Genomic DNA, 22,328 nt, shown 5'->3' on the forward strand with positions numbered 1-22,328 from the left:
CAAGTCAGTCCCGCCCATTAGGGACCAATCAGTAATCAAGTGGAGAAGCGTCTCTTGGGCTAAAATAATTAAGATCACACAACAGCGTATATACTGAGACCGACGCACTGACAGTGACTGACATGCACATTAACAGGTGAGATTATTAATGTAAAGACGCATCAAGATACATGAGAAAGGATCTAATTAAGTTCTAAATAAAAAGGAGTTCAAAATTTCCATATGACAACTAGCGTAGACAAAAATGTTACGTCTTTAAAAATGTCACAAGGGTATTGTGATGTGGTTGCTAAGATGTTCAGAGTGGTTGTTATTATGTTGCTATGCAGTTGCTATTATTCTGGTCCCTAAATACTGTAAGAAAGGGGTCAAACTGACCCAATAGTGTGTCCCAATTTTTTTTTTTTTTTTTGTAGTGAACAATCTAAAAGGTACTTTATAAACAAATCAAATTAAACGAAAAATGGCATTTAATTACTTAATATTTCACTTATTTCTCATAAATCTTATACAGGTATGCGAGTGTCAGCAAATCCATGTATATATTTGTTGGTCATAAGTTCAAAAAAAGAATCTTCAAAAAGGGGGTTAGTAGCCATATGCATTTTTGACTCACCATGGCATTTAACCATCAATAATTTTGTCAATAATAATAATAATAATACCTCAATACATCATGGATTAGTCAATTTTGGTTTGTCTCTTTCAGTTGAGACAATACCATATTTGGAGACAATTCAAAGAGGTAATGTATTTGCTACATAATTTTACCATATTTTTTATCATTATTACTTTTCTAGCATTATCAAAAGGGGATTTTATCAGTTGTTATCCCTCTTTTATGCATTCACTACTAGTCAAAAGTTTAGACACACCTGGATTATTATTTCTTCAGGATCTAAAAACAGTGGTTCTCAACCAGGGGGCTGCAGGATGACTTAAAATTGTTATTATTATTAAAATATTAATAATAATATTGTTCGTAATACTTCAACTTAACATTTATGATGCCGGTGGACCCATCTGTTATTACATGATTTAACAGCAATATCTTCGCCTAAACCTAAAGTAATCTTGACAAACTATTTATGACTTGAAAGCTTAAAGACTCTAGCTGTCATATTTTGTGACTGATTTTCAATATACTTTACAGAGCAACCATAATTTATTAATTTGCAACAAGAGTACTCAGAGTCAGCAAGCGAGTTCTGACTTTTATTTTGAAACGGCAATACACATGTAAAATCTTGAAACAAATCGGTAAAAACCTCATTTTCATGCCAATAGTTCAAAAGATGACATCTATTTTTTTTTTTTTTAGAAAAAAAAAGGTCTAAAAATGTTTTGAATATAAAGAAAAACTGACAGATTCTCTGTTTGCAACATGTCTTTTTGTTAGAGGCTGAATTCAACTCAAATACTGTCATACTGCCCATAATACTTCTGAATATGATGTATACAGATACGTCATCAGTATTTTGAATATGATGTCATCAGTATTTTGAAAAGTATGGAAAAACATGTTTCAGATCACTCAAACCCTATATGGAAATGTGGTCACTAATGGTGCTTGGTGGTCATCTAATGGAAAAGTTTGGTACTGCTCCCAAACAAAACCTTACTGAGAGCTAATTTTTTTAGATATCAACCTCAAATTTGGAACACGACTCGTTCCAATTTTTGGTTTTGATTTTCTGGTAGTTCAACATTTTGTCAAATATATAATCTTATATAAAATATTGCTTTTTACATTTTATGTTTTCAGAAACGTAAAATTTCCAGAATTTTTTCCAGGTTCATTTTCTTTTTTCTACTTCTGTTTCACTTTTTTCTCACTTTTTCTACCAAGGGTCTTCTTCAAAAAGAGACCAAACTTAAGTCTGTGCTTCAAATCATTCAAGAGTTATAACTTAAGTTGGAAATTTAAATTTCATTTAAGTTTAATTTTCAGGTCTATGTTCAAAAAGTGGAACCGACAGTTAACAGGTTAACATAACTTTAGGATTTTTGCACCCATTTTCAAGTCTAAACTCTTATAAAAGTAATGGTGTGCTTCTCTTCAATAAGTTTGCAAGATCTGAGGCATCACATACGCTCACAAATAATGCCGGAAGGGTTGCACCATCAGGGGTTTGTTCAAATCTCTAATTCTAAGTATGAGCTACAGTAATAATGATGCTTGCCTTGTAATTTAACATAAGAACACAAAATTACTGTGCTAAAGGTGGTTGTATGACTACGAATAGGATAGATAGCAAGCCAAATGCTGTAAACAAACTACGGAATGGTGCGGCCTGGTAGAAAATTACATTAAGAGAAATCTACAGTCTGCTACCATATGTGTCCTATCCCACACTCTCTCTCTCTCACACACACACACACACACACACACACACACACACACACACACACACACACACAAACACAAACACAAACACACACACAAACACAAACACAAACACACACACACTGGGGAATGCAATATTCAAGGGGTTGGAGAAATAATGAGATAAATCCCTGACAGGCGCATCAAATGACCAATTTAGATCTCTATGGCAATATCAGACACTGCTGATTCAATTATGGAAGGAAAGTGCAAACAAAACCCATCTTCAGAGGGTGGAATAATTGGTTATTCTACCCTAATGTGCCCACTTGTGGTGTTATAATGAGAATTCACAGGAGCCGAAGAACTGACAGTAGCTTCTGCTGTCGGCTTTGCGTTATACTAACCATTCGACTGCAATTAGAGATCGATACTGCCTGCGGCACACACAGGGTTAAAGCTGAGGTTCCGAACTAGTGGATTAAAATACTGTAATGAAGCACTCGAAGTAACCTGACAGAAAGCATAGTCATTTACTTATAGCTGAAGGAGAAAAAAAACTAGCTGGGTGGAAAGGAAAGCAATTAAATAAACCTAGAGAACATGTGGGCTTATGTAAAATCCCATGCTCAGGTATGATGAGGAATTAGACCCTAAAAGTAAATCAAACTCTGATGATTTTTTTTTTATCAAGATAATAAATAGTTCATGCTGTCTGTGTGTGTTTGTGTGCAACTCACTTGTCGAGCGCTGAGCCCTGACTCTGGTTGCTTGTCAGCCGGGAAAAGACGTTGCGGTCGTTGCGTGTTCGAAGTGGAGGGGAAGGAGGAGGGGTGTAGCCTACCTCTGGACTTCTGACATAAAAAAAGAAAAACAATACACAAAAAAAACCCAGCATGTTTGATTAAAGTAAAGAGTGTAACAGTATACTGAAACCTAATATTTCACAACATATCAACAGCTAACATTGATATGTTACAGTGTGTATATATATATTTATATATATATATATATATATATATTAATCCATCCATCTATGAACCATTTCCTATATTTTCATTTACAAAGGCAGATTTATACTATATATTTTTGTTTGCAAAACTAAATAATTAGTTTTTACATTGTCATTTTACAATATGTTTAAGAAAATAATTAAAACATCTTGGAAAAATGTCTTTGCTTTTGGATACATAAAGCTGAAGGAAAACATTTATGTATTTTTATTCCTGTACTGTTGATTAATTTGACTGACTGACTGACTGACTGATTCATTCATTCAATTTATTCATTCATTCTTTCATTCATTCATTCGTTTATTTGTCAGCTAAAGCAACATGAAAACACCACACAAAGATACAACAAATAAGTACATTGCAAAATAGTCTTTTCACATTAACAATAAGACTGAAAAATGTGCCCGCCTATGAAATAAAATGAGTTAGTATGACTAGTATTAGTTTTGCGATTTTTGTCCTGTCTTTAGGAAGCATAGTGAAATAAATTCAGTAATAAATTGTGTCTTTTTTCCTCCAGATCTCAGTTTGAAACTTTAACTAGAAACATTATTTGGCAGATTTCTGGTGATGAAGTTACCTATATGGCTGGCCTCGGTCGTATGACTGCCTCCTTGTTAAAGGAGATGTGTCAGATCCTCTGGACTGCCTTGGGCTGAAACATCAGCATAGAAATTGTGTTATGTTCAAAATAACTGAATAACTGTGAGGAGACAGAATCCAAAATTCTCATCCCACCCTGATCCCATATAACGGAATATAATTTATTCCAGCACGAGAGGGTTTTGCCTGACAGTTCCACTCACAAAGTGTGTCCTCTGACAGGCAGGCTGATGGTTCGAGACACCAGATCTTTGGAATAGGCCTCTTTGAGGACCAGGCCGTTCTCATGGATCTCCGACAGAGAAGCCAGGGACTTAGTGATGTTCTTGGAGGTGAGGTCCAGAATCGGGCCCAAATACTCAGCTGACACCGCCTTCATTTGTGCAGATAGCCGAGGCTCAACCTGTGAGAGGAAATGCAGTAAATATTTCAAAATACTACACTGCCACCTGCTGGTTACAACACACAGAACATAAATGAAGTGCTGCTTTCCAATGCTGATGAGCCCATTCAATATAGCCATGTCATAAAATACTACTCGATCAACGCTGAGACACAAATTTTGAGTTTTACCTTCATCTTAAAGTCATCTTGACTCGCAGACAACTTCATCTGGAAAAAACTGTAGCAGGAAGTTAAGCAGTGAGGTTCAAATTTAGATTTTATAGATTATTTCATGATAATCATCTGTGAATGTACTGTAAGAATGTATTCATACCCGCCCTCTGATGCCTGACTGAACTCAGACGCATCCTCATCTGTGCTGGCATAGCCATTCTCTGAGGAATATATAAAACAATGACGAATTAACACCACAATTACAAATATAGCTGCAAGCAGCGATTACCGGTGTTCAAGCGTGTTAAGGCAATTAAGCAAATACGAAAAAAGGCATTATGTATTATTTAGGAAGACTGTATCTATGTAAAACAATGATTAAATAGAGCATTTTTGCCAATTCCAGGTAATTTACCATAGGAGTATTTTTTTGTTACCTGTATAAGTCTTATAGCACCACCTACAGCACAATCTCCATAAAAGTTGGTATGCATCTTTAGAATCATATGCTGCACGTGCTCACCTAGTTTCATGAAGTTTTCCGTTTTAGTTTGGGATTTATAGGCTTTTGGGTATATTTGGCCAGGCCCATTTTCTAAACGACCTTGTTATATCTAACCAAAGTGTAAAGTTCAACCTTTTTTTGACAATTATTGACCTAGAGAGTTCAGAAAATTGTACTGCCGTGGTTTTCTTGAAGGTAAGCAAAAAACCTAGGACTAGTTTGCGAAAGTTTTTTTTTAAATAATCTTGAATGATTAACAAACGATTTAATTGACAGCAGTGTTTCTTGAGGCAAAGTTGTTCAGAATTAGGAGGCCTATCATATGATATGAATACCGTGTGCATGTGTGAAAAGTCACGCAATATACAATCATTTAGACACTTGAAAAATGTGATTGAGCCCCAGTGGCCGATTTCTTTCAAATTCCTCACAGACCTTTAGGGCCGAGAATCAAACACCCACTGAGTTTTGTTCTGATTAGCCTCTGTTTAACGCAGTCTAATAGGTGCTCGAACTTCATTGGCTAGTTGATGTGTAGTAATAGCCGTTTTTTTTAAGATTTTGTCCTATTATAGCACCACACAGTGGCCAGACTCCGTGATTTTTCTCATGTGACCTCAGATCGAGGTCTTACATGTGCGTATCTAGTTTGAAGTAAATATCTCAATCCACTGAAAAGTTATAGCCATTTTAGGAAAAGTGGCCCTGCCTCGTTTGAACATTTTGGCATGCCGTCACGACGGTGAGTCGAAAACTCTATTTTTTATTTTTTTTGATAACTATTAATATTCACTCTCCAGCAGTGTTAATTTTGACCGCAAATTGTGGTTTAGTTTTAGTCATAGTCTTTTGATGAAAATGCCATTTAGTTTTAGTCATATTTTAGTCAACTGAATTGTTTTAGTTTTAGTCTAGTTTTATTTGACTAAATATCATACAATTTAGTCGACTAAATCTAAAGTAGATGTAGTCGCCTAAATGTTTTATTTATTGTTAATAAATGTATTATTTATTATTATTTATTAAATACTTTATTTCTGTTTTATTTTAGTACATCAGGTTAAGCTAAACCTTATAAACTAAATGAAATAAAATAATATTTAGATATTAATTTCCTTTTTATAGATTTGTTTTATAATTTCAGTTAACATTTATTTATTTCAATTAATAAATAATATAATGAAACATTTTATGGTTTTAGTTTTAACTATAAAAACCTGATACTAGTCAAATTTATTTATTAAAATAATATTTTGTATAATGTTCTTAGTCTGTCCCATCCTATGATTGGGAATCCTAGACAGAAGCTACAATAGTTGTAAATTAAATTAAATTAAATTAAATTAAATTAAATTAAATTAAATTAAATTAAATTAAATTAAATTAAATTAAATTAAGTTTTTGTACCCAAAATATCAATAATGACAACAGTGTCATGTTTTCCCGCGGTTAGATCAGGACGGTACAATGCAAATGTACGTAACTACCACATAAGACATCAGTCCTGACTGAGTCTGACTGGATATCTTCCCAGATTGTCCTTCCCTAACATTTTCGTCTCATTTTTATTTGTTGACGAAAATGAGAGTATATTTTCGTCATTAAAAACTGTTTTTTATTTAGTTATCTCGTTTTCGTCGGTGAGAAAATGTCGTTGACGAAAATTATGACGAAAATAATTAGTCAACGAAATTAACAATGCTCTCCAGCGGATTTTCCTGCACTGATTTGGTTCCGACTAGGCAAAAAAACCTAGGACTAGCTTACAAAAGAAGGTTTTTCAAAAAATTAAAAAAAGCCAAAAATTTCCTCAAGGGTGGCAATCGAATCAGTCACATGCGTTTTGTTCGTTTCCAATGATATAAGACACTTTAGTCTACGACAAGCGCTTTAGGAGTTATGAGCTATTTCATACTTTTGATCGCTGTAGCGCCCCAGTCAGGCCGATCGGGCAAACCTTGGCGACATTGTAGACGGGATGAGTACTACCATGCCTCAAAGTTTTAGGTCTCTATGCCTTACGGTTTGGTCTGTCCCATCAGTTTTAGGTCAGAATGCTGATCTGTGAGAATCTTAGTGTGTATTCACACCTGTCTTGTTTGGTTCGATTGAATCGAACTCAAGTTAGTTTCACCCCCAGGTGTGAATACAGCAATCGCACTTGGGTGCGGACCAAACACCCGTACCGAGACTCAGCTGAAGAGGTGGTCTCGGTCCGCTTCCAAACGAACTCTGGTGCACTTGAATGGATGAACCAATGAATGGATGACCTCAAGCACATGTCTGGTTTTGTTTACAGATTCTGGTTCACTTGCAAAAAGGGCAGTGTGAAAGCGAACCACACCAAACAAAAAAAATCAACAATGTATTTGGTCCGGACCAAAGCAAGTGAACTAGCGGACTTTCCTGGTGTGAATACACCCATAATTACAGCGCTATGCACTTAAACCCCTAAAAACACAATGTATTCCAGTCAGGCTAACACAGTATACATGGCAAGGTTTTTTTATATAATAAATAAAGAGAATAAAAGGTAGATAGATAAGAAACAGAATAGACAGAGTTAGTGTTAGAGGGTCAAGTGTAAATGGAAGAGATGTGTTTTTAGCCGTTTCTTGAAGATGGATCAAATTAGCCAGGTCATTCCACCAGCAGGGAAAATATAGATATATGAATACTTGACTGATTACTCACCTTGCTGGACATTGTGGATTAGAGCTTGCAGCTCAGGGATACACTCTGCCTTTTCCCTTAGAGCATCGAGGATCATGTGATTTTGGGAAGAGCCAATCACATCCGTCTGCCGCAGCTGACCCTCCAGCAGGCGAATTTGAGCCTCTTTTTGAGCAACTTGTAACCCCTATATACACAAACACACGTGAAACACTACCATTCACACGTCTGGGGTCAGTAAGATGTTTTAAACATTTTTGAAGGAAGTCTCTTCTGCTCACCAAGGCTGCATTTATTTGATTAAAATTTCTTTTTACAAAAAATAAATAAATAAATATTTTGAAATATTACAATTTAACAAATACTTTAAAATATATTTCTAGACAATTTATTCATGTGATTTAAAGCTGAATTTTCAGCATCATTACTCCAGCCTTTAGTGTAACATAATGCTTCAGAAATCATTCTAATATTAAACATTTTTATTATCTACACTGAAAACAGTTGTGCTGCTTTTTTGTGGAAACCAAGATACAATTTTTCAGGATTCTTTGAAGAATAGAAAGATCAGCATGTATTTGAAATATAAAGCTTTTGTAACATTATGCCTTCTCTGTCACTTTGCATTGTAGCTGAAAAAAAGGCTACAATACATTTCTTAAAAAAAAAAACTTGACTCTAAACTTTTGAATGGTAGTGTACGTATTTGCTCTTTTTTACGGTTTAAATTACAATATAATTTATGTATTACAATTTCACTATTAATTTAGTCTAATTAATTATTCTAATCTACAGTACTTAATCATGTATTACTCTGGATGACCCTAATCAGAACATCAAACAGTTTTGTTGGATTTGTCTGCCTGGACTTACCTTGTCAATAGAGGCTTTAAGGAAGTAGTCCAGGAGAGCGCGAGCTTCGGCCAGCGAGCAGGAACTGATGACCACTGAGGTGTCCACTGAGTCCAGCTCATCCTAAAATAAGCACACGATATGACCAATATAAAAAAAAAAAACCCTGATGTAAATATAAGTGACGTGTGATTCAACTACATACAACAAGCAGGCAGTCATTTCTGAAATGCCCTGTACCTTGGTCTCCTCGATCTGTACGATGGTGGCCTGGCAGTCTGACAGACTGTCGCTGATGTAGTCGATGTTGGCATTGAGAACCTCAATCTCCTCATTCATCTCCTGAAGGAGCCTCTCCTCCTCATCCTCTCCGAAGCCCTTGTTCAGTAACTTTTCTCTCTTGCGCAACAGCGCCTCCTGCTGCATGGACAGCTCCTCACGTTTCTGGAAGTGAGACAGCATATAAGAGTTGCGTTCACAATCCTTCTTTATTGCTGAACTGTTACATTGTTAAAAACACAAATCATAAATGCACACAACAATCATACAACAAAAATGCACAGGGTGCATAATGCATAATGTAACATGTAAAAGAAATATAAATGCAAAAATTACCTTAATGAGGCGATCCATATCAGCTTCCACATTAGTGATGGTCATTCTCTGCATCACAATATCCATGATCCTCCTCTCCAGAGACTGCCACTTCTGACGGGCTGTTTTTGAAAAACGTGTGCTCGTACTCTTTCGCTGGGACTTTTTTCTGCTACTGAAAACAAATTCAGATATACAATATATAGCCTACAGTTCATATTGTAATGGGAACAGAATTTTCTTAATGAATGTCACCTAATAGAGTAACCATACAATTTATTAGATTAACCTTAAAAAAAAAAAAGAAGGAATAAAAAATTGTGCATTTAACTTCCATAATGTGATGCATTTCTGACTGAAAAAAATTGAAATATAGTAAAAATTTTAAGGTACATTGGGATTTGATTGGAGTGAAATAAATTGTAATTATTATTATTATCTTTATTATTATTATTACGATTATTAATTTAATACTTGTATAAAAAAATTATGTATTTATTTGTAAGTTAATCTATCATACCATTCAAATGTATCAAATGTGACAAAGAAATTATATATAAAGTCACAAAAGATTTCTGTTTTAAATAAAAGATCTTTAGAACTTTTTATTCATTAAAGAATCCTGAGAAAGAAAAAAAACTATATACAAAAAAAGTATAAAAAAAAAGGAATCTTTCACTAATAATAAAGGTGCGTTCATGCCATATCGTATTTACCATGATTACGAGATACCAATTGTAAAAAGCATTCATGTCCTCGTATAACTCGCATTTACAACTTGTGAACTGGGAGTTTTATGAGAGCTACAACTTGTACCACCTCAGATTCATTCGGCGCTATGTGCGATAGTTCTAAGTTTAAGGGTGTGAACAGCTCCAAATTGAACATCATGTGTTGTCATTTCGAAATTACAGTAATTACGACATGGCATGAATGCAGCATATGAAACGTTTGAGCAAAATCATTATATTAAGACCTTTTCACACGAAACGCGAAAATTCGGCGCAATGATGCTTTTGAATCAAAACAATAGATCCCTATGGGGCTATTCACACCAGGCGTGATCATTTGTGGCGAGAAAAAGCGAGGACTTTTTTCGTCCTGTGTGTCGTTTTTTTTTTTTTTCCCGTTGCTCCGTGATGAAACGGGTTGTCCAATTAAATTTGAGCTTAGATCACGTGCCCAGAGCAGCTGCCGTTGCACAAAAGGCGAGAGTGGTGATGCTAATTATATTTTAAGATGCATTCTTGAAAGCATTATAGATAGTTTGTGTTTCTGGTGTAGAACCAAACTTTACTTAACTTAAAATGCCCCTATTATGGGTAATTAAAGGTTCATATTTTGGTTTTGCGAGTCCCCAACAACACGTTGACTTGCATGCAAGGTCAAAAAATACATTTATATTGTCTTATAATATGTATTTATTTATACCTTACTTGCTCAACGACTCCCAAACGATTCGCTCAACGATTCATTTTTTCCAATCACCTCATTTGCGTGACGCTAATCTGTGGTGATTGGTCCGATTGGTCTCATTTTAATGTCATCTTGCCTGTAATGCCTGATAAAGCAGCGTTTGTGAGCGCAGTGCTGCTTTGCATACAGCTTTACCGGGGAAACCGCTAATTTACCGCTCCAAAAGCGGCACCTAGTGGCAAAGAATGAATTTGCATTTTCATTCAGACCAATGCGAAAAGACCAACAAGTGGGCGGGTAATATGCTAATGTTTCATGTTGACGTCAACATGAAACAGCTTGGGATTCGTTTTAAAAACGACTCGTTTCAATGATTCAGAGTCAACTCTTTCTTTTGAGAGACAATAACTTTACACACGGTGCACTTTCAGATTTAAAACTTTGCAGGATGTTTTCATTCACTTACACACTGCATGAAAGGTAATTTTCAAAAATCCATAATAGGGGCATTTTAATTTAATGCTGTTGAACAGGGGACGATGTGAGGAAAAATGCATTGTTGGTTGGCGCCACCTAGCGTGCAGGCGTCAATTAGCAGAAGGCGATCAATCGTTTCGCGCTCGGTGTGAAAGCACCGTTTGTCGGCGATTCACCTCACTTTTTCGCATCGCGCTCAGCCTTTAGACTGCTTTCTGAAGACTGCGTAATGATGCTGAAACTTCAGCTTTACCATCACAGGAATAAATTACAATTTTAAAATACAAATTAAATTCAAATAGAAAAGTTATTTGTTAAGTTATATAATTATTGTTTTTTGCTCAAATAAAGGCAGCCTCAGTGAACATAAGAGACTTCTTTGAAAAACATTAATCGAGTCATTGGTGTACGCAGCACTGACCTGGCCAGGTTTCCTCCAGTCCCACGGCTCTCATTCTCTCCCAGGAATCCGTTCAGTTTGGTATTCCACTGGCGTATGATGCTGGACACCGAGCGAGTGGATTCGTGTTCGGAGGTTGTTGTTGTGGTGCTGGTGGACAGTTCTGCTCTGGAGTCCACACTGGTGAGTCTGCGGGCCACGCGTCCCGCCACACGCTCCGACATGGGCTTGGCCAGCCGCCTCAGCGCCGTCACTTCCTGCGTCTTCCTCCGCAACACGATCTCCTGCTGACACTTCTGGGACTCCAAAGCTCGGATCTGATACTAAAAGAGCATAGAGAGAGCGAGTAAATAATACTACATACACCACCATAAACAACTGGTAGCACTCGTTTTTAAACGTTAATCAGTCAAACCTCTTGTCGTCGCTGCTCTTTCTTCAGTTGTGCGATTTCTCTGTTCCTCTTCGCATCGATCATCCTCCTCCGCTGCTGCTCCTCCTTCATCTGCTTCATCAGCGCCACCTATAGGTGGGATGAAAAGCAAGCACTGTGAGAAACTACTAGATGCACCAGCGTCTAACAGCAAAAAAAAGTAGTCTAATGTTCCCATTCACATAATATTTGCCATAAAAAAATTAGTATGCAATATTAGAATGAATGTGACCCAAAAAACAGTACATTATATTAAACAAGAATGTTGTATTTTAATAATATTAGGTTATTTTGGTTTTTATTTACATTTTGTGAACACATTTCTTCTTGTTTGCCAGGATTATCAAATAAGTGAAAATAGAGGTATTAAAATTTGTGGCTGCACTTATTTCTGGTCCAGCTGTCACACTGGAAAGCAACAGCCAATCAAGCACACTGCATTATGGGATAGACTTATTTCATACCTTGCTCTTTTTTTGTATAATGCCTATTTTACAAATGTTATCTGGGTGCTATATTCTACCATTCAAAATGTTGGGCTTAGTAAAAAATGTTTTAATGTTTCATTCTCACCAAGGTTGATCAAATAAATACAGTACACAGAGAAAAATTATTATAATTTAACATATATTTATAAATGTAATTTATTCATGTGATGCAAAGCTGTATTTGTAGCTTCCATTACTCCAATCTTCAGTGTCACATGATCCTTCAGAAATCATTTTAATATGCTGATTTGCTCAAGAGACATCCTTTTATTCTTATGTTCTTATTATTAATGTTGAAAACCATCAATGTGGAAACCATCATGCTTTTTTCAGAATTATTTGATCAATAGAAAGTTTAAAAGAACAGCATTTATTTGAAATAAAAAGATTTGTGACATTATAAATGTCTTTGTCACTTTAATGCATCATTGCTGTATGAATGTAAATTTCTTGCAAAAAAAAAAACTTACCGACAATTTATTGGAGTGTTTTAATATTTGGAATCAGCTATTATTTTTCTATTTTCAGTTTTAATTTTAGTTACATTTTGTGTGTCATTTTTAGTGCTTTTTTATATATGTGTACATAGTTTATTAATTTTCAATTTCAATTTAATTATTTTAAGTACATCAAGTTAAACTAAACTGAAAAATGTTGCAACTAGCTAAAATAATAAAAAAAAGAGTTTGTATATTTTATTTTATTTCAGTTCAAGTTTTTTTTTATTATACAAATAATGTCTTTTTATGATGTTACTTTTAGTTTAAGTTTTAGTTTTACTTAACCATAATAACCCTGCCCCAAACTTTTGAACATTAGTCTCTGTGTGTGTAGCCACTTTTCCAATACTTGAAAAAAGCAAGTACTTTCCCCACTACCAGCATACAAACTTTCATGCAAACTGGGACACACAGTATACCTGAGGGATCAGCTACTTTCATGGAGAAAAGAGAAGAAAAAAAAAACTACACTCATGGGAAAAATTGGTACTTTAATTACACTCTTAAAATAAAAGTTTGACACTGTAAATGTCTTCATTCTCAATTACAGTCAATTATCTCTGCAGCTGATGAAACCAATGAAATGTTTTGTTTTTCTCCTGATGGCCTCAAGGGGGCAGCGTATTTCTAAAAATAAAGCTCCAGCGCTCACCTTGGCTTTCTTCATCTCGGCCACCTCAAACTGCAGTTTCTTGAGCTCTCTCTCGTAGCGGTCCTGGTTCTTCAGCAGACGTGCGTGCTCCTTCTGAGCGGCCTGCAGCTTCAGCAGGTCTCGGTTCATCTCCTTCAGACGCTTCTCATACTCGGATTTGATCTTACTGGCTTTCTCCTCAGTGTAGTTCTCCATGGACACTAAAATCACACAGAAAATGATGGAAGAATTGTTTACTGGGATTATTAAAATTATCGTTTACATTCCAAAGATGAAAAAAAAAAACGTATTTCTTATGGGTTTGGAACAACATGAGGGTGAGTAAATGATGACGATGGTTTAACGCACCCTTTAAAACACCTATTTATATACTTTGGGGCCTTTTGCCTTTGAGAAATACCAGAAATACATCACAAACAACAGAAACGATGTCTCCACAAACAGATGTGAAGCTGGCAGATGCTCACTGAGGTTGTGCAGCACGCGGTCTCTCTCCAGCTGTGTGTCTCTGATCTTGTTCTGGAGCAGAATCAGTTTCTCCTCATACTGGCTCCTCAGCGTCAGGAGCCGCCGCTGGCTGTTCTCCAGCTCATCGATGAGTCTCTGCTTGATCTCGATCTCACACGTCAGGTCCGCAAGATCGGCCTGTAAGCTGACTGAAAGATGAGGAGCCACAGGTTACAAGGTCAGTGTGAATGAAAGGGACTGACTGGACGTTTGTAATAAACGCTAGGGCTGTCAAAAAAAATTCGAATTTCGAATATTTGTCGAATTTAAAATAAAAATCCACATTCGAACGTAAAAGCGTTGCATTCGAATTTTAGGTGTGCGTCAGGCAGCCTTATCAGTGGCACACAAGATGCGATGACGATGTAGGTGTCATTGCATTTTAATGCTTTTTTTAGCCTATCCAGTTAAACCCACTGCGGCACTGCTCATTCAAAATATCGCAGAAAAAGAGAACATCAATGCGGAGATGATGTTGTTTACGTCAAAACTAAAACCAAGCCATTCACACAGAACACATATTTATTGCATTTTCTAGAGGGACATCTATCATCCTTGCAGTCGCATCTCGCAAAAGACAGCCGAATGTTTAGAAAGCCATGTAAAATTAATGTAAGTTCAACTTTTAAAAAAACATGTCTCGAAACTTTATGGTGTTTTTTTGCATCCCACTCCAACTCGTGTTTTTAAATGAAAAAAGTGCTCTTTTGTTTTCAGTCCTTAGTATTAAACTATACATACATGCATGATGCTTTTTGTTTCTAATTGTTTAAGCAACGTAATTAATTATAGAAACATTATTTTAAACATTATGCACTTTTTTCAAAGATCGTTGTGTTATTATATTGCTTTGAAGAAACGTGCATTAGTAATATTTTGCTCGATGTGCCCTCTTGTGGCCTCAGGAGAGAAGCCAAAAGCTTTTTTGCCCCTAACATAAATTATGCCTTTTAAATTCGATTATTGATAATATTTTAGTACAAAATTAGAATTTTGTTTTTCGGCCAATTTGACAGCCCTAATAAACGCATCTCCGAATGCACCTTTCTCGTCTGAGTCAGAGTCGGAATCCACCAGGCTCTCATCGCTGTCGAACTCTTCCTCCTCCCTGGTCTCCTCTTCCTCCTCCTCCTCCTCCTCCTCCTCCTCATCACAGCCGCTCTCGCCGGGATCATCCTCCTGAAGAGGATACATGCCATCCTGCACAGGAGATCAAACCTTAAGACTGTCTTTTGTACTCAACAAACCACAAAAAATTATTATATACCATTTAAAATCTTTGGTAATACTTTACTTAAAGCCTTTATGTATAATGCATTATAAAGAGTTGTTAAAGGTGTAACATTATTCATAATGTGCGTTGTAATACATTACATCTTGACGTAAATAATAATAATAACCGAATTTAAAATGCATAGTGTAACAAAGTGTTATAATGTATTAACTGTGGTTACAATTATTCATGAAATTGTTCAAAGCATTATAAGACTAAACTACTTTTATAATGCATTATACATAAGGCTTTAAGTAAAAAAAAATTCATATATATTATGCCTAATAATTTTTATCTCAAAATGTTAAAGCTTTATTCATGTAAGATTACAACTTAATATTTTTGAGAAAAAGCAGCAGTGTATCTAGCAGTGTTTTATGTCTGTTATATTACAACCTTATTTCTGTCATTTTATGATTTTATTATTAAAACACTACCATATAACCTTCTTTTCTTTCATATTAAGTCACAATACTACAAATGTATTCTTCTTGCAATAACTTTTTTTTATTATTATTCTTGCAGCACAGCTTTATTCTCATAAAATACTGCTTTATTGATCAAATTTTATTCTTGAAACTCCTTTGAGGATTTTTTCCTCAAAATATTACAACTTTTCCCGTGCCTTTATATTCATAAAACACTAAAAATAAAAATGTTATTGCAATATAATTTTTTCTCATATTGCAACTCCATTTTCATAAAACTGCAGTAAAATGTTAATCCGTTTTTCCATTTTTAAGCCTTAAAAATTAAGACATAATTCTTGTAATTTTAGAATTTTATTTTTATTAAATCACTGTCTGCAATGTGTAATTTATTTAATATTCAACTTCTTTATTCTCATATTTATACACACTGCCGTAAAACAAAATTCTTGCATTATTACTGCTTCATTCTCATAAAACATTGCCATGCAGAAGATTTTTTCCACAGAATATATTACGACTTTTTTTGAAATCCATCTCAAATCTTTGTAAACAGCAGACCAGTTGGAACATAATGAATAAATCTCCTTTCTCTCACCTCTTCAGGTTCATTATCAGAGTCTCCATCTCCATTTTCTCTTCGCTCTTCGTTTTCCCTGCTCAGCCCATTCTCGCTCTTTTCTCCATTTTCCTGAGGATAAAGCTTGGCCCTCTTCTTCAAACCTTTTTCTTTCTCCGGACTGAAGAAAAAAAATGGTGATCTATTATTAAAGTTCCTATAGACAAATACATGCATAAACAAAGCACTGATGTAATCAATAGGACATTCCCCACACAGTAGTTTAAACACTAAAAAATAAGGGATTGGGCCATAATTCCGACAATTCCACCAATATCGGACTCAAACGTCATTTAATAGTCATGTAATCGCACCACGGGGACAGAGATTTATCCTGGGTCTTCTGCTTTTTAGCCTTTGCAGGTCAGCTGAGACTTCCAGTAGTAATTCTGTAGTGTTGGCTTCACAAATTACCCATGCTCTCTCTCCCATTACGGCCACATTAGAGCCAATCTGAGAGCGGGACGTTCCTGTAGTCATATTCATTATAACAGACGATTTACTGAGAGATACTTGTGTCTGTGCCAGCTTGCTGTCCTTAGTTTGAGTCGGTCAGGACATACTGGCACAAACACAGAGATAAATCTAATTTTGGCACATTTTACAGCCTCTTATTGGCTCAGCAACATAAAACAGAAGAGGACAAGCATATTAAAGTCTTCCAAATACACAATCAGAGGAATAAGTTACAAGACCTCTGCTACCATCAGAAGAGATTGCCAGACATAGACATGAAGTGTCAAGACCACCTGAGACGTCCTGGAGCAGGGTCTCTTATTTAATAGCATTAATTAATTCATATATGCTGTGGATATTGTAGTCTGACAATATCACTTCATTTTAGATGTGACCCTAAAATGTTCACAAATACATTTTCATACGTGAAAATCTTTTCGGACCCATCTTCCGTGGAGTATGTGTAATTATCATGGTATAATTTCCCACAACATGAAAATGAAATGAAATTAATATTTGTAAAATCGTTTTTCAAAGACATTTGAGCAGAATAAATATATAAATAATAAAAAATAAAATAAAAATTTTTATAAAATAAATTTAAAAATGTAATATAAACATAAGATAATAAATACAAAATTAATTAATAAATCGTAAAGAATACATAAAAGAATAAAAGCATAAAATAATATGAAACAATATAATATAATATAAAAAGAATAAATGAATAAGACAAAAAATACATACAAGTATAAGCAAGTAAATAAAATAATAAATAATCAGTAAAAGAATAAATAAAAAATAAAATAAAAATGAATAAATACATAAATGCATACAAGAATACAACAAGTATTGCATACAAGGAAATAAATAAAAAGAAAAAAATCAATAAAAAGAATTTAAAAAAAAAAACAATAAACGAATAAGCACATAAATGTGTAAAATAATAAAGTTTAGAAAGAAAGAAAGAAAGAAAGAAAGAATCAATAAAAAGAATAAATAAATCAAAGAATAAAATAAATAAAAACAAACACTTGCTCCTCAGACCACACCTCTTCCTCCTCTGATTTCTCTCTTTCTTCTTCAGCCTCTCCACGTCTAATTTGGCTTGACAAATCACATCTGACATCTCTGCATCCATGGAAACAGAGGGGGAGGAGCCGAGAGCGAGTGCTGGAGTAGACGGGTGTGGAGAGCGGGCGGAGAGGCGAGACAAACTGCGCCTCAGAGACTCGTTCATGGCTTCACTCTCCAGCAGCTTAGACCTGAGAACCAGAGACATACGAGTCATTGTTTTATACTGCTCTGATGAGAAATTCACATCCAAACGTGTCACGAGTAGAATATCATGTTACCTCAGCTCTTCGATTTCTCGAATGTAGTTCTGGATTAGATTGCCAATCTCCTCGTTCGTTTCACCTGTTCAAAGTGTGACAGATTTATTTAGCAATAATGAAATGACAAGTACTGATGTTTGTTTGTTCATTTTTTAACACCACGCCAGCTTTCTTGGCTATTTTCATGACAAAAACTATATTTGAGTATTTAAAATTTGAAATTGCAAATTTATTTTTGTTTTGTTTTTATACTAAAATAACAGTTATATTTACCAACATAATTTTATATGATTACCTCTAACATATAATAATAATAATAATAATAATAATAATAATAATATACAATTACTTCTGCGGTGCTTTCATTACCATAATTATTGACTTTTAAAAAGCCTGCATCTAATACAGTAGATCTCATAGTTTCAAATTCCTGACTTCTGCAACCTCATGTTGAAAAAACTCAAATGCAGCCATTTCAGCAGTAAAATTAAGTTTGGCACTGTTTTATATTTAATACAATTCTCTATTTTTAATGTCTCAAAATAATGCAAGAATAAGTTGAATAACTTATGAATAATATCTAATATCCCACTAAATAAACTATTAAGTTGAGACATTTGCAGTACTTGTCTACTGATTATTTACAGTAAATCACACAGAATTGTTTTGCTGTTAATAGTGTTGCACAGAAATGCATAATTCCTATGCAGCATAAGTCAGAGACACCGCTGGGATACCAAGACAGCGTATTTTAGGAGCAGACGCAAAACTGGCACAGCCTTTGGAAAACTTATTGGTCAAATAAAAAAATGCATTAGAAGTATTTAAATATACATGTTGCATTTATATCAACAACAAAATTACACTGATCATATCATATATATATATATAATTAAACTGATTATGGGTGAATAACACCCAGTCCTACTATTAGGGGCCAATGATTTCTGTGATGCCATAAACGCGGACAGAATCACAGAATCCAGTTATAAAAACATTTACTGTATAATGCAGAATGTCGCTGAAATTGTCAAAATTTATGAATTTATCAAAAGTAGGTCATTACTCTTAAATCAAATTAGCGATATGGACTAATATCTGTAATTATTAATCAGCAAAAATAATTATTTAAATGTGAATCCTGCATGTTCTGCGTGTCTCGGTTTAATTTGAGTAAAACAAGTGTCCTATCATATACACACACAGAAATTAAAAGGTATTCACGGCAACCCGTCAAATTTAAAGCTCGGTTTAACTTGAAGACATTGTGCCAGAAAAATATTACTATTGTTCAGAAGAATGTACATAATACTACTTCTACTACTACTACTAAAATTATTAAAACATTATTTTTAAGGAATAATCATGTAACATTTCTTCCATGTTTTAAAAATGGTTGTTTTGACAAAAATAAAGTTTGTTACATTTTCAATAAAAGATAAATGAAATTAATGTTTTATGCCTTCATTTGATAACCAGAAAAATGTAAATACACAACACAGAATTTGTGTTAAGAAAAAATACACAAATTCTGATTTTCAGAAGAGGAAAAAAAAAATTTCATTAGGCTATTGAAAGAATGAATTTGAATAAATTAAGTTGTTTTTATGCATTCAAATACTTGGACATGTTAAAACACAGAATTTGTTAACAATAAAGCATATGGTGAGAAAAAAATGGGATGTGAAATAGTAAGTTTCATGATTTTACATGCTTTTTGCTTAGTAAAATTTAATTTAGGCTAACCATTAAAAAGGAGTCCAGAAAAATTTAAATGAAAAAAAAAAAAAAAAGGAATTTGGAAAAAAAATAAAACGGATTTCAAAGGGCCCTGTACTATCTACACATAATTCAGTGGTAATCCCCTCTCCAACCACTAGAGGTCTCTCACCAGTCTTAGTGAGCAGCAGGTTGACTCCATTGGTGAGCAGCTGGGTGACTCGAGTGTTGAGGTGGTCGATGGTTTCCTGCATGGCTTTGACCCGCATACGTAGAGTGTCATTCTCTTTTTGGAGCATGGAGTTCTCTTGAAACAGATCGCTAAAACCGTCGGATCCATCTTCGCAGGCCACTCGTTTTCCCTGAAAGAAATCCAAAGACTGTGAGACGGATAGGTAGGCACGGACCCCATCCAACCCAAGCAACAATCCCCCAGTCCTTTCATGCTCGGTCTCTCTGTCAGGGCGGCTCAACTCTCTCAAAGCCATCACGGCTAATCTCTGACTTCTTCCGGCGGCCGTTTATCATCCAGGTCAGGCCGAGACGCTAAGCTGCTGCTACGCTCCATTAACTCCAGCGAGATCACATACCGAACAGAGGCTAACTAGCGACACGATGAGAGACGGCGTTGGTGGAGTCAGATTACCTCATGTCTCATTCACCGAAGCGCATAATATTACAATAATAATGCCTTCCATTCCCACTCAGTCTGCAATAGCATAATGAACGCGCTGATGATGTATCATTTCTGTGCGAACAAGGTGTGCGGAGGTATGCAAATACATACGTTTACAGGCAGGAAGGACAGCCTATCGTAGTCATCGGACCGCGGAATTTGATTGGACGAACATTTTAAGATCCTACACCTTCCACAGATGATATAAATGCATTTAGACCACTTAACTTAGTCACGAGATGTGAAGAGACTTTCAACCAGTATAACAAAAAAATTTTTGAACCAAATCATCTACCCTGCCTTTAAGAGGTGTTTGAGTAATTTTACAAAAATGTGCGAAAGAGATCATAAGAATTCGCAACCAATTCATAATGATGCTTTACGTACAAATACTATTATATGTATCGTAATTATATCATTATATTATATCGTAAGATTATATGAATTTGAACGATTTCAAGTCACCATTAAGGTCCAACCCTAACCCGTCCCTCAAGAGGTGTGCAAATGGATCATACAAAATCATACAAAAAAGGTGCTGACGTTTTCGTGATTAATTTGACGAATTAATTTAGTTCATTTTACCTACAAACCGAATGTCTTTGAATATGATCCTATGAATTCGTATGATTTGTAGAAAAAACGTCACCATGAAGGCCCACTCCTGAACCTAACCCTCAAAAGTTGTGTGAGTAGATCGTATAAAATGTGCGAAAGAGACCATATGAATTTGTATGATTTATAGGTAAAAAGTCACCATGAAGGTCCGCACCTAACCCCATCCCTCAAAATGTGTAGGATAAAATATCACCATAAAGGTCAACCCATAACCCTACCCCTAAAACTAAACTCAAGAAGTGTGTGAGTAAATGTGCAAAAGAGAAACTACAAATTCGCAACCAATTCATGGTGACGTTTTACGTACAAATCATACATGTTTGTGTAGAATCATATGCATTTGTATGATTGATAGGTTACAAGTCACCATGAAGGTGAGACCATTCCTCACGAGATGTGCGAGCAGATTGTCCAAAAAGAGATTGTACTAATTCATACAAATGCATACAAACCTACCGAATTCATACGCATTTGTACAATTTGAAGATAAAACATCATCAACTAAACCTAACCCTCAAGCTAATGTGTGAGTAACAAATTCTAACAAATATTTGTAAAGATGCTTAAAAAACTGTCAAGAGATTACTTTTTTCGGGCTGTTTTGGAAAATTGGCTTCAGAACACTTGGAATTTAGTGCACAAGTAGTATGGAATACTATGATGATTGTCCATTTGAGAGTTTTTGATGGTGGGAAAAGACGCCTGCTGGAGACTAACTCTTCCCAGAATGCCACGACCCTCCAGGTCCTTCTCCTTACCGCTTTGTACTCCATGATCTCCATCTGTAGGCATGCGATCTCTGCTCGTAATGCGCTGATCTGCTGGCTGGTTTTGTCCTGGTTCACCATCACTTTGTTCTTGATGTTGCGAGCCCGATTGGCGTACTTCAGTGTGTTCAGGGTCTCCATGAAGTCACGGTCAGAGGGGCTCACGCAGGCAATCATCACAGTCCGACTAGACGGATACAAAGCAGATGAGAATGCAAGAGGCCAGGAATTCATAAGGGTCTTTCACAAACACACACACACACACAAGGCAGAAAGATAAAACATAAACAGATGACAGATAAACACAAACACGCTTTCATGGACTGCACACGCTGCCCGCATATTTTTGTGTATGCGACTGGGATTGAATGTCTTTAAGGAGTGCCTCTGTCTGCAGTCCCTCATGTTTAATTTAATCAACTCCCCCTCTGAACCCAC

The 22,328-nt window shown here is 35.4% G+C and overlaps 1 protein-coding gene across 1 annotated transcript in view; it reads right to left on the minus strand.

Moving 5' to 3' along the window:
• Positions 1 to 22,328, minus strand: part of kif21b (kinesin family member 21B) — a 90,378-nt gene that overhangs the window by 15,669 nt on the left and 52,381 nt on the right. The window contains exons 10-26 of the mRNA XM_016500559.1: positions 18,129 to 18,192; positions 17,826 to 18,038; positions 16,297 to 16,438; positions 15,041 to 15,197; positions 13,958 to 14,146; positions 13,491 to 13,690; positions 11,833 to 11,940; positions 11,439 to 11,740; positions 9,146 to 9,296; positions 8,771 to 8,974; positions 8,552 to 8,653; positions 7,700 to 7,865; positions 4,661 to 4,721; positions 4,516 to 4,564; positions 4,146 to 4,345; positions 3,920 to 3,994; positions 3,067 to 3,180 (exon numbers count right to left, since the gene is read on the minus strand). Coding sequence (XP_016356045.1) covers positions 3,067 to 3,180; positions 3,920 to 3,994; positions 4,146 to 4,345; positions 4,516 to 4,564; positions 4,661 to 4,721; positions 7,700 to 7,865; positions 8,552 to 8,653; positions 8,771 to 8,974; positions 9,146 to 9,296; positions 11,439 to 11,740; positions 11,833 to 11,940; positions 13,491 to 13,690; positions 13,958 to 14,146; positions 15,041 to 15,197; positions 16,297 to 16,438; positions 17,826 to 18,038; positions 18,129 to 18,192 — 2,497 coding nt within the window. The remainder of the gene's footprint in view (positions 1 to 3,066; positions 3,181 to 3,919; positions 3,995 to 4,145; positions 4,346 to 4,515; positions 4,565 to 4,660; positions 4,722 to 7,699; positions 7,866 to 8,551; positions 8,654 to 8,770; positions 8,975 to 9,145; positions 9,297 to 11,438; positions 11,741 to 11,832; positions 11,941 to 13,490; positions 13,691 to 13,957; positions 14,147 to 15,040; positions 15,198 to 16,296; positions 16,439 to 17,825; positions 18,039 to 18,128; positions 18,193 to 22,328) is intronic.

The sequence above is a fragment of the Sinocyclocheilus anshuiensis genome, unplaced genomic scaffold, assembly GCF_001515605.1.
Source record: "Sinocyclocheilus anshuiensis isolate Anshui unplaced genomic scaffold, SAMN03320099.WGS_v1.1 scaffold42, whole genome shotgun sequence".
In the NCBI taxonomy this organism is placed as follows: Eukaryota; Metazoa; Chordata; class Actinopteri; order Cypriniformes; family Cyprinidae; genus Sinocyclocheilus; species Sinocyclocheilus anshuiensis.